Below are 14,006 nucleotides of genomic sequence, written 5' to 3'. Positions count from 1 at the left end.
ATATAAAGAGAGTACAGAAAAATGTTTTTTAGTTCAAATTACTTTGAGGCTTTTCCTGCACTTTTCGTACATTATTTTTTGCAGGATATGGCTATCTTCCCTACAAACTATATTTTTGACCAATTTTCAAAAAGTCGAAAACATCATGGATTTTTCCAAAAATTTCAGCATTTGATATTTATGATATTCATAGTTTTTGTAGTCAAAAACAACAACAAAAAATTGGAAAAAAAATCACTACATTTTCGTAAATCTGGTATAAAAAAAAATTGACTTTGCTTTATCTTTAGTGTATTTTGTCTGGAGATTAACCTGTCCCTTTTTTTGCGTTTATTATCTTACTTATCATTAATTCAAAAAAAATTCACTTTGTTTTATCTTTAGTGTATTTTGTCTGGAGATTAACCTATCCCTTTTTTTTGCAGTTATTATCTTAATTATCATTAATTCATTGATATGCTTTCTATGGCGCATGTATTCATGCTTTTTATGGCACAGCCTTACATAATCTTACGGTGTAGGTGTAGGTATGGGTATGGGTATGGGTATGGGTATGTGTGTGTAGCTGATACGTGTGTAGCAAATCATCAAGAAGCCAAATATTAGGTTAACCAATTGTCCATCAATAAAATAAAAAATCCATATTTCCAAAAGGTTTGTTTGAAGCATACCAAACAATTGCTCCGGACAAGCAGGGGTTTGTGCCTTCTGAAAACAGTGTTTGGTTATTGGATAGAATAATTGAAGATGGGTAAAATTTAATGGTGTTGCTAGATTTCACAAATAACATATTTATATAAATTTTAGTTAATTTATAAATTTTTCAGAACATTTCTTAATCGTTTATGGTTATTGGATGGAATAGTTCAAGATAAGATGAGTAAAGTTTAATGGTGTTGCTAAATTTCACAAATAACATAATCATATAAATTTTAGTTAATCTATAAATTTTTCAGAACATTTCTTAATCGTTTATGCCAAACAAAACAAGATTTACAGACAAGCTGCAATATTCAGATTAAAATATTTGTTGGAGCAAAAAGTAGCACTGAAGAGCAGAATCTGGTCTATTATTTTGTTATTGTAAATTTTAAATTTTAAACATATATTATTTGTTTTTTAATAGGTACTAAGTTTGTAGCTATTTTTTTATGTTTATAATTATATTGCAGCGTTATATACAACTGATTTTATATAGATACATGTAATGAAATGAATAAATTGAAAGTATGCAAATAGCAGAAATAAGTTATTTATTTATTTTAATAAAAATTGAAGACCTGTATTAGACTATAACAGTATAATTAGATTATAAAGATCAAATAAATCATTAATTTATTTTTAACTAAAGTTTGTCTTATACACTTTGGCTGTTATTGATTGACACAAGACGTGCATTAATCTGTTCACAGCTAATTTGCATTATTTCTCAACAGCCAAAAATGTATACTCAGAAAAACTTGCGAAGAATTTGTGAAGCTAAAACTTGAGAAAAATTTTAAATCTTGTACAGGAGTTTTGCAATCGTGCACAAAAAATTGTGAAAATTTAGAGACAATTTATTAAAAGTCTCACACCTGCACAGATATTTTGAACAAGACTGATGAAGGGGAGGAGAAACAAACAAACAATTACAATCTTTTTAGTTTGGATAAAAGGATCAAAATTGCAGGCAAAATGGTGTCGTTGAAGTACATAAGCGCTTGACTGCGAGCGTTCTGATGTGCAGGAAGGGCAAAGTTTGGCTCGATCACAATGAAATCAACAAGATTTCTATGGCCAACTCCAGGCAGAATATCCGCAAGCTTGTCAAGGATGGCTTTGTTATCAGAAAGAATTTGAAAATTCATTCTCGAGCTTTGGAAGCAAACAGGGAGGGGCGTCATTCTGGTTATGGTAAACGAAAGGATACAAGGGAAGTAAGACTGCCCAGAAGGTGAGGCAGGTAGCAGTGGTGCGAAGGAGAAGACGGAGGTTGTGGGGATTAGCGTGTTTGAGGCGATCAGTGGAAATGAGATCAGCGAAAGGGTGTAGCCGTTGAAAGAGATGACCCTCACTCCCATGTCAATCAGCCCCTCCATAACTGCCGATTGCCACTGTTTCAATACGTGGGGACACATGACGAGAATGGACTTGATCCACAACATGGAGAGCATGTAAGGGAGGCTTGCTCTGCTGTATAATCTGAAGTTGACAGGGCGCTGCCGCGGAGTACTCTCCCGCAGATGTAGAACTTACAAGACGATTCAAGAACCACACTGACGTTATTTTTTACCAATTTTCCAAGTTTAAAAATCATTTTAACCCCTGGGAAAATGTGCCCTGACCAATATAAATTTAGTATTTAATGTACATAAATATATTTTAAAAATAAATCATTCGAAACCTTAGTATATTACATATGGATTTCTGAAAAAATTAATTGCAACACGCTAGTGGGAACATTAGTTCCCTGCGTGTCATATAGGCGGGGACTAATAATAAATATATTGGTTGATCTATTTGAACTCGTAATCTTCACACCATGATATCATTAAAAGAATTTTAACTAAATTTTTGAGAAGCCAAAAATATAGGCTGAACTCGGCATAAATATTATACTGATTAAGACTCCAGAGAATTAACAGGTAACATTTTCCCATCAGAAACAAAAATTCAGAAGTAAAGAAAAATAATGCAAATAATTCCACAAAGCATAACTTTATGACTAAGAATCGCTCTTACAAGATCACAACCATAGCAAGTCAAAATCTTCCTTATCAATAATATTATAAACAATGTCAGTAATATTATAAACTAATGAATGCCATGAATAAAATGTCAATACAAATAAATGGTAAGAACAACACACCGTTATCAATGCTGGCAACAACATAATAACAATGCAATAATAGGTTGGACAAAAATCAGATCAACTGTACATGGCAGTTCAACATGAAAGATTAGTCAAATAAGCTGATTTATTAAATTGCTTGTCATGATATACTTTACAAATACACATCTTTGCTGATAGGGTACAGATGGCCTTATATACAATGACACATATTCAACATTGAACATTTTTACAGGGTTCTAGCTACATACATATTTGTACATACGCACACAGCTACAAATAAACCTGTTAGTGCTGTTAAGCAAGAGTAGGTTTAAGAATTTATCACCCACCTTGCTTGAGGTCAAATCCTGACATTCTTTTCATTCACAAGTACTATCACATTCTTCTATGGTCTTATGCAGCAAACTAGCAATTTATTGCATCCCACTTATTTCTGTTGGACACAGAAATTTAAGTTTCTTGTCCATGAAATAGGATAGGAATGATCAATAATAACTCTTAGATTTCTGGCCAAATAAGTACAACTATATTACTATTGCCCACACATGAATAATTCCAGATTGCATTGCCTTTATTTCTTGGTTTGAATTTTCTCAGGCATTTGACTCAGAGAAATAGCACCCATTGAAGCTTCTTTCATGACCATTTCCAGAGATATAGCTGTCTCTTTCACATCACTTCCTTCTGCAATTCCGACAGTTGAAACTTCTATATGCTTCTTGTCAATTGACCCAGGATGAGGAGGATGTATATTCAGTGATGCATGCGCCTCTGCCCTTGGATCACTAAATTTGTCATAGGCGCCCGATATGGCAGCCACAAAATCATGTTCAAGCACTGCATTATAATCATCAATGTCCTGTGATAGCATTTCCCAATTTTCAGTTATTGGGATAGAGAGGCACTGTTTCCTGTGCTGATTAAACTCGGCCCTAGTTGGCAAAACAACGTAGTCTGTGACAGGATCGTAGAAAGGATCTGGCTCTCCTGCCTTCAACCAGTGTTTGAGTATACGAAATACACGCTCATCACAGACCAATCCGCGATGATCTCCTGGGACACCTATCCTTTCCTCAGCTTGAAGACCATCTGCCTGGAAAAGAATGACAAACATTTAATGATCCTCCGTAGAAACTCTTCCCAACAGACAACTAAAGCTGATAGTACATGGAATATGATTCTTTCTCTATAAATTAGTTGCTAAAAAATGAAAAATATTATTATGAAAAATCTCAAAATTTATGGATTTCGACAGCATTGGACCACCTACTTAATAAAGAAAAAAATTACTGAAAAACATACAGAATTTTTTCTCTGTCAACCATCTACCTCTGCAGCTAAGAATGGATGTCATTTGGTAGCACAGGTCACCCTTTAAAGAAAATGTATAATATATTTAATTATTACAAGTGCAATTGATTGAGCAGTTAATGAGCTTCCAGCCACAATAGACAACATTCATTTTGTAGCAGTGAAGGACAGCTCAATGATTTGTACTAGGTAGAAGGATGCTAAATAGCATTGTCCAGACACTAGATTTTTTAGCAACATCTGATTAGAGTCTAGACATATAAACTGCTGCAAATTTAATTAGTTCTCGTGACAGTAAGTTAGTATCTGTAATCTAGGTTCCAACAATATTCCTGATGAAGACATCACATATTCATTAATTTATGCGTTTGGAAATTTGGAAGACAATTCTCTGTGAATGTCATCATTCCAGTTCCACGGGAACTTGGAAAAAACAAAAGTGGTTAGAAGCCATTGGTAAGAGACAAAGGGGAATCAAAATTAAGACAACAGATTTAGCCCAAGTATCTTAAAGTCAAGTAGACTTCAATTAAGGATGTAACAATTAAATAGAAAGAAACATGAACTGAAAAATATTTTTAAAAGCTTGAATTCCAATAGAAATGTTTGTTTGAGAATTTTAGAAGGCTAGATGGAAAAGAGAAATTCGTATATAACTTTTCTTAGAAGATGAACCTCCCCTTAACTTAAATAACAATTGTAACATCTTGGATACTTGGGCTTTTAAATGGAGCCAAGGAAAGAACTCCACTCAGAATTCTATGGTGACTAATTGTTTCCTCTCCAAATGAATCATGCAAAAATATAATTATAATTGCACTGGGATTGGATGACATTGATGAGGACACTAAGGAGGATGAGGCCACCAAGAGTGAGGAGGATACAGATGATGAGGAGGTATTGCCAATGTCAACACCATCTATATCCAGACTAGAGGTCCAGCCACAACCACAACAATCTTCTAGGGCTAGAATCCCTCCCACTCCAGCAATTTTTAGTCGAGCTGTTGGGAAGGTGAAGAGGAAGATGTAGCCTATTTTGATATTGTACTTGCACTTCTATTTGCTTATATTTTTACAAAGACAATTTTCTTTTTCGTTTGCTTTAGAGTTCAAACTATCAGACTATGGCTACGAGCCATCATCATTCCACTTGAGAATGAGATTTCGTAGCCTAATTGAATTTATATATACCTAGATCAGTTTGTTTGGTTTGTTTACACATTTACTGACTCATTAGATGCATCTCCTTATTGAATTTTGCAAAAATAATGCATTTCTAATTAAATTTAAGCAATTTTTTAAGTTCCTGACCTATCTCCAATATTTGCCGGTTTTTTTTTGCCCTCGGCAATAAGTTGCCAATAATGGTAAGTTGAACTACGGTGGACAGCATCATAGCTAAGGACCTTGATTAAGATTTCTGATTATCATTTGTGACTCAATTCTTGTTTATCAAGCTTAAATCAATACGCAATCAGTTTGAAACTTTGATACAGTACTGATTAACAGTAAACATTATCACTATTCAAGTAAGAAGTTTATCATTTGCAATATGTCATTGTTATTTGATTTCTGATCTTCTTGTTCATGTTTAAAGTCTGCCTTCTCTGTAATGCATCTAAACATTCAGCATATATTATTATTACAAATTTATTGCAAATCCAAAACAGAAAAAATACATTACACTTGCAAAGTTTGTTGCTGTTCTTGTTTTGGAAAACCATTGTCATGACTCATATTTCTGGATTTTCTAAAAATATTAAATTGTATTAAAAATAATTGACTTACCCAAGTACCCCCCTCCCCTATTTTGAAAAAATAGCCATACCTGTATCTACACCCCAATAACCCAAGTAACACTTTCCCTGTTTTTGAGTATTGCAGGAATATGGGACCACGTCCCATGGAGTATTTCCACCACCCCATATTTATTTCATCCTCAACGCATTCACTTTGCAGTTAAACCCATGGCACATTGAAAAACAAAATACATTAAGATTGAAATGTATCGGCTCAAGAGACTTTGTGATTCTTGCTGAGTGTACGTTAGTACTGACCCAGTTAGGAAATGAAACCATTTGCTCAGAAATAATTGCTCAGATCATTGATGAATCACACGAAGACATTTCACAGTTTCATACAGTTTCAGAATAATATTCAGATGGTTTCCAGTTCTATCATCTACCAGTTCAATCCCTTATACATTAATACACATCCCTGCACCATTCAGAAAATCATAACATACAGAGCCAATCCGAATGGAAGCAGTAAACCCTCCTATTCCCTTAGCAAACATTATATAATAGGATCCTACTTATGTACATCAACTCAAAGGGAATGTATTGGAGCCAAAACTGGTGTCCTAATGCATTTTGTGAAGGTAATCCAAGGGCTGCAGACATTTTCAATGAAGAGTCTTCTTTGGAAGCCATGTTTTGCACATAGGATCTCTTGACATGTCTATGTAGACAACTCCTTGCATGTAGAGATTAAGAGAAATAGTTGAATGTAGAGTTACTCTAAAGGAATAAGCATGAGTTGAGGCATAAGGAGGTTGTGACCAGTCACAGCAGGGGATCCTCAAAGAGGACAGTCCAAACTATGCAGCAAAAGTTGCACAACAAAAGCAACCACAACAAGGATCTGAAAGGATGCAAAATCAGGTGTTCACTTTATTATAGATTCATGAAATCAGATACAACAGGCCAGCAGCATGCAGGCTTACAAATCAAGCATACAGACCTGATTACAGATCAAATTCCAGAATATCCTTCTATGATAACCTTCATGAGGTTGTCTTCCTATAAGTTGCCTTCCTAAAGATCAATTACATCAATATATAGAACACTCACAAGCATCAAGTCAGCCAAGAAAGATCACATTCTCCAAGATATGAAATCCAACATGCAAGTATGGGTCAGGACCCAAATCAAGAAGAACACCTCCAAGAAGATAAGAAATGAAGCGCAAATCCAAAGGTAGTTCAACCAAGAGTTGAGGAACATCAATTGACGATCCATGTAGATCACAAACCACAGAAATGGTTTGCAAGATCGGAAAACTCCAACTAGCCACGAAACATTAACAACAAAAATAGACCCGAGCCTAAACCAAAGAGATCTCCACCAAGAAGAAACGGATAGAGATGTGAATTCAAACAAAGATCAACCATGATGCCAAGAATTTTCCATAAGGTCTATATAAGCTAATGAGCCAACTCGAAGGAACACAATTGCAAACACAAACTGACTAAACAGAAACAAACTAAAAAGATCTATTTGTTGCTTGATGCAAGATTACCAAGAACCAGAGAATGCTCTTCCATCACATTGTTTACAGGTAAGTAGGTGCTGCCATGTTCAATGCAAAAGAGGATAATGGAAGTGAAAGTTGTGTAACCTCATTTATTTGAAGAAAATGCATAATTGGCATTTATCTCAGTGACGTTTTTCCCCATAAGGATTTCTCCATGTAAACCTTGTCCTTTTTCTCTGCTATATTGTGATGATGTTATGCTTTATTTATTGTTATTATAAGTTCACATTAGATAGCGTTAATAAGCACAAAATTAAAGCCAAATTTTAGCATCATAAAGAAGATGGATCTAGGCATGCTAATTTTTAAGGCAACTTAATTTCAGATTAGCATGTAACTTTCACATTTTCAAATTGTAGTAGTTCAAGCCTTGTATCTCATCCATTAAATTTGTATTTTGACTCTGGATAGAGATTGAAATTTCCCAACCTTTGGTATTAGAGCCTGCACATTTTTCAACGATTTCAGCTTTATCACCTACATCTCCAAAAGGATGAGTGGAAAGCCTTCTTATAGTCATCTTCTGAATCTCTTTTATGATTTTAAATACAAACAGTCTATTTGATGAACATGAGACAAAAAATTAGCTTCTTTGATGTAATAAAATGAATGCTTTCTGTATCTGTAATATCCCCATTTGTATAGCTGTTAGTTATTAAATAAATATACTAGCCTATTTTCGTCCCTCACAGGCTGAGTATTTAATAAATAAAGGGATCTAGAGGTATTTTAAATAAGGGGTCAGAAAAGCTAAAGTTCCAGCAAGATTTTTTAAATTTTTCATTATAGGGCCACACCTGAAGTCCTGCCAGTTTAAGTTATCTATGATTTTTTCTAGATGGCAGCTTTATGGAAAGATTTATAATAATTAATGGTAATCTTTATGCCTAAGTCAAGTCGACTAAAATCATGGCCTTCTTGAGGTGTTTGCAGCTTTTTGGAAGTGAACTTATTGTTACAAGATTCAAGAATTGGCGGATTAACGGATTTCCGGATGATTGATTGATTAACAGAGGAACAAATGTGTTCCTTATAAAGAATTGCAAGGACGTTATTTCTAAAAGAAACAATGTAGACTGAAGACGAAATTAGAAACAAAACTGAAGACAAGATAGGAAACATTCCTATCTGGACTAAAGAAAAAAGAGACAAGATAGGAAACATTCCTATCTAGAGTGAAAGATGGAATACAGACAAGTAGTTGACCATTATAGAAAGTATTTAACTAAGGAGATAATATCTTAATAAAGATATTAAAGATATTATCTTAATACCCTTCCTTGATGGTCAACATACGAATGTCGGAACATTCTGGGATAACTGAGACCCTCCCTAGATCTACAAATTGTTGGAACCAAGAAGCTTTGCCAGAAGAGTGCTATGACTCAAAACAGATTGCAATTACAAAACTTCATTTTTGTGGAAAAAACGGTAAAACCCAGAATCTCACGCAACCTTAAGTATTACAGACAACATGAAATGATTTTTAAGGAGAAAATCAACAAACCCTAAGTTGCCGGTTCGGATTCTGGTTCGGATGCGGTTTCGACATTCGGATTCGGAATTCGCTCAAAAAAATTTGGGCCGAGTTCGGGTTCGTTTTGGGTTTGTCCGTACAAGATTTTATATATATATATATGTAAAAATATGCTGCAACAAATAAGTTCATACACCACTATGCTAATATGAAGTAATTTAGCAAAATACAACACCACATATATTAACAATTTTGTTTGAATGGCATGATAAAATTTAAAAATACACCTCCATATGAATGTTTTGGTTCAAAAACTTTAAAACACCAATGTCAACAATACTAATCAATCATCAGTCATAGACTCATATGTGATCAATATCAATATATCATAAAAAATCATCAAATAATTTCCAAACCAAGCCAATAAATGGGGATGAGCTCCTTGCAACAGGGACCAAACCAAGCCAACAACAAACATATGCATCTAGACTGCCACTGCAAAAAATTCCAAAGTGTCACTGCCAAACGCAAGTTACAATATGGAAAAATCCCAAATAGCGTTGTTTTGGGTTTTAATATGTAAATCACTTAAAACTAAGTTGACAAGTAAATAAGATGATGTGGCCTCAAAATTCACACAAATTTGTTTCACATTCCTCCCAAGCTCTGCTGACGGCAACCAAATTCGACCAGGGTTCGAAACTACAAATCTACAGGGAATTCTAATGGTAACAGAAGAATTTGTAATGATTTCGAACCGACTTCGAATTTGAGTGAATCGAATTTCGAATTTCCTAGTTTTTGAGCTAATATGGTAACTTAGAACAAACCCAGAAAAACAGATTCAAATTCAAAAGGTGAAAAATGCAGCTTCGCCTTAATCAAGAAGCTCGACAACTTGTGTTGTTGGCTAGGAAGCATTTTGCCTTGCTTGAGTAGCCAAACGTTTTCGGCACTCAAACTTCATATCGCCAAACTTGTGACAATAATTATACTGTACATTTTGCTTCGTAGAGCCATCCAGGGATTGAGCAGAAGTTTGATGCTGGAAAGGCTGAGAAGACTAATAGTTGTTGATGTTCTGTTGAAAGGATTTTGCAGCAAATGCCTACTCTGAGGAGGCTGTAGAAGCACTACTGCCAAACTGTTGTTTCCAACAATCCTGCTGCAAAAGTTTGGTGCATAATTCTAGAAACTTCAGATCAACATTAATTGACGTAATGTTGAGTGTTTCTATGAAGTGCTCATAGGATGATGGTAGACTTTTCAGAGTGATGACTACCATATCCTCTTCCTCCATTTTCCGACCAATAGCTTCGAGCTGATCACGGATGTCCTTAATCTTTGTCAGATGCTCTTGCAAGGACATATGTTCATCCATCATAATGGAGAACAGCTGATTCTTCCGAAAGAATGCCCAACTTTTGTCAGATGTTTCATGCAGCTCCTTCAAATATTTCCAAATTTCTTGATAATAATGGCAGATTTGTTAAACAAAACGCTGTTGGCTTCCAGCAATGAAGTCGTTTTTGGATTGTGAAGTAAAAAACGGCATTGTTTGTGCAAGAAAGACACCATAAACTGCACTCAGAAAAGACTATGCCCAGATTTTCAAAAAAAATCGAAAGAAAACAGACCCAAAGAATTTCGAAAATTTCAGTCACGAAATTATAAGAGTTTTCGAAAAATTCCTTATAATGGCTCTGATACCATGTTACAAGATTCAAGAATTGGCAGATTAACGGATTTTCGGATGATTGATTTATTAACAGAGGAACAAATGTATTATAAAGAATTACAAGAACTCTGTTTCTAAAATAAACAACATAGACTGAAGATGAAATTAGAAACAAAACTGAAGACAAGATGGGAAACATTCCTATTTGGACTGAAGACAAAAGAGAGACAGGATAGGAAACATTCCTATCTAGACTGAAAGACGGACTACAGACAAGTCGTTGACCATTATAGAAAGTATTTAACTAAGGAGATAATATCTTAATAAAGATATTAAAGATATTATCTTAGTACTAATAAAGGAATTTGAAGGGGAAGAATTTCTGATTTTTTTGTTATTTTCTCCTTGCAATTCCATCAGGATGAAACCCCTGATATTTTCTGTACTGGATGCAAACCCAGAACAGAACTACCTATGCACAGTGCACACCTCTGCCCTTCATCTTCAGGAGGAGGAGGATGCCATTAGCAGTGAACAGAATCAACCACATTCAAGTCAAGAAAAGCATAGGTACAGCCTGCAATAGAAAATGCAACCAGATCTGAAGTTTACAGAAATAATTTGCGATGAATAATTGGTAATATGGCAACCAAAATTTGATATTGAATCCAGCTATGTACAAAATATAAATTCTGAATATCTATCTTATAGAAGTTGGTATGGAATTAAGATGTGAAGTCTGAGTAACTTTTTGTTCTGAGAATAATGATTCTCTTCAAGATTCTATCCATATTTTTGTAGAAAGAAATTACATGAAGTCAATCAAGGCAAGGTTGTAAGTTAATGCACAAAATAGAAGAAAGAATATTTCAGTGCCAAAGAAAAAATTGACAAGCTTTTGACATCCGGAAACTTGGAAAGTAGTTTCATATCCAGAAGTTTAATGTTTTCAATCCATATAAAATTAAAGATTAGTCCATCAAATTAAATTTTGTGAAACAAGTTCCAAACTTTTCATCAAAAGAAAGGATCAGTGGGCTGAATATAGCGAGGTTTCTGGGTATATTATATATGAATTTGCGGGTGCACTGGAATTCCTCAGAGATTGAAGATCTGGAATCAAACAGTTTTTTGTTGTATTTTCAAGCAGAAGAAACTTACTCTCACTTTAAAAGCTTGCAGGTTACTTCACTGCAGACTTAAGAAAAGTGGAGCGTCCCACATCAGTGTTTACTGGAGCTGCTGGAGCTGCAAACTAAAGGAGTATTTCACCATCAAAAAGGTAGAGCTATTTAGATAAAGAAAGACAATACTGACACCTAAAGAGACTCCAATCAGAGACTGATTATTTAACCAAGGCTGAAACGGTGAATTTGCAGCACATGCTTGCTAAACTGAGTTTTGCTAAACGACGCCACCTTACTAAGAGGTTAATGACTTTCTACTTTGTTCAATCAGTTAAGTGGAATTCAAATCAGCAGTATTTCCTGTGCTATGGACAACATGTTGGATTCAGATTCCCTCAAGTCTTTCTGAACTATTGGCAGCTTATAAAATCAATATGTTGCAAGTAGTGAAAGAGTGTAAAAAACGAGGAGCCCTTGAGATGCATTAGCACAACTATGTCAACTCTCCTTCCAAAGTAAGGAGCAATTCATATACTAGATATGTTTAGGCCAATACTCATATACTATACGGTCTACAATTCAATCTCTAAAAACCATTGTCTATTGCGTATAGCCATTAATCACTATACTGATTTTAATAAATCGGTCATCTTTAGTTCATGGAAAAAATACATAATATCAGAGCCGTGTGAAACAATACATACTCTTTGCACGCCAGTAAGAGTACTGAGGTGGCTCTAGAGTTGGATATGCCTAAAAAACATTTACCAATGTTAGTGCCAACGCTTTTGGTAGATGTCACAAGATTTGGTTTTTCAACACAGTTTTTTGTGGATCACTTTAGAGGCCAATCGTACATTTTGTGCTTTCACTGAGGGAACAGAATGAACAGCCAAACAGCTTTATAATTCTTCTTGAATACTCATAAAAGATGACCCTTTACACTTGTGCCTCTTTATATTAGTCAGCCAAGGGTAAACTTGTTTGTTAACACACACTGAAGCCAAGAATAAAATTTAAGACTTAACAGCAATTCCCCATGCCAAGGAATTTTTTGCTTTTCAATTAGTGAAATATACTCTTTTCCTGACCATGTTTATCAGTAAGTCTGCGCAAATGCTGAAATCACTCTCAAATGTCTATCAAGATGTGTTGGCACAACTACTTGATTAGGCAAAGTCTTGGGTGTTTTCTTATTTATATTCCGACTAAATAAAAATGTTCTATTCTAAGACTATAAAAATTTAGGGCAGCTCACCATTAAAGTATCCTGGATATCACATTACCCTGAAAACATTATCATCATCTTTATGGTCCAATCGGACTGATAAGGTCAGATACAGATCGATTTGTTGGACACATATGTGGTTATCATTTGCTGGAAGGGTTGAATTCAATTCAAATGGTATTATAAGCTATGCCTGTGCATCTGATTTGCACGTTGCCTCTTTTCCCTCAAACCGAAGAAGACTTAGCCACAATCCAACAAATATTTATCTAGTGAGCTTAGAAGAAAATTGTTAACATTTATTAAATATCCTGGTAAAAGGGTAGGCAACCTAAATATCTAGGGAGATAAATCTCAAAACAATTTCCTTGTTCAACCAGACCCAAGAAACTAAACTAGCATGTTCCTTATATCAGCAGCCATAGGTACAAAAGCGTAAAATCCTGTTAGTAGAGTTTTGCATCACCATTTTTCAAAGGTCTTTCCTTCAATTTTTGCCTATCCGTTTGTTGAAGTCTTTCCCTTGTCACTTCGCGTATTCACCATCTCCTGAAGTAATTATTTGAAGTCCCTCTTGCCCTCAGTCGATATCTCTTCCCTCAAACCATTTTGAACCACTTTGAACCTCGGTTTAAAGTAGTTCAAAGCAGTTCAACCAAAGGTTTTGAACTAACGGTTTTTCTAGCAGGTGATATGCGTCAACTTGGCGAAGTTTTCTTTTGAATTGCTTTGAACCACTTCGAACCTCGATTCGAAGTAGTTCAAAGTTGTTCAATGGCGGAGGTGTTTTGGCAATATTAAATCCTAGTGTAGACGCGCCATCATCCCGCAAGGCAATTGATGGTCATGTCAGAGAACAATGAATAAAAGGACATTTCTATTCCCAATGTGAAAAGTCATAATTATGGGGAAAGTGGGAAATCTTCAGCCGGAAAAGGGATTGGACGTCGCATTAAAACTAATCATTACCAATACATCCGAAAAGGAAATCATTAAATGGAAAGTTTATGCAACAAGGCTTTCGAACGTGCG

The 14,006-nt window shown here is 34.9% G+C and overlaps 1 protein-coding gene across 2 annotated transcripts in view; it reads right to left on the bottom strand.

The window, feature by feature from the left end:
- Positions 1-2,942: 2,942 nt before the first annotated feature.
- Positions 2,943-14,006, bottom strand: part of LOC149561664 (lecithin-cholesterol acyltransferase-like 4) — a 126,515-nt gene continuing 115,451 nt past the window's right edge. For both annotated transcript variants that reach the window (XM_089825229.1, XM_089825230.1), the window contains exon 12: positions 2,943-3,929. In XM_089825229.1, the coding sequence (XP_089681355.1) occupies positions 3,408-3,929 (522 nt within the window). In that variant the 3' untranslated portion in view covers positions 2,943-3,407. The remainder of the gene's footprint in view (positions 3,930-14,006) is intronic.

Source organism: Cupressus sempervirens, chromosome 4 (genome assembly GCF_028749045.1).
Source record: "Cupressus sempervirens isolate cs-2001-9-10 chromosome 4, ASM2874904v1, whole genome shotgun sequence".
Taxonomy (NCBI): Eukaryota; Viridiplantae; Streptophyta; class Pinopsida; order Cupressales; family Cupressaceae; genus Cupressus; species Cupressus sempervirens.
The sequence above is the reverse complement of the archived record's forward strand: the minus strand, read 5'-3'. Positions and strand labels throughout refer to the sequence as shown.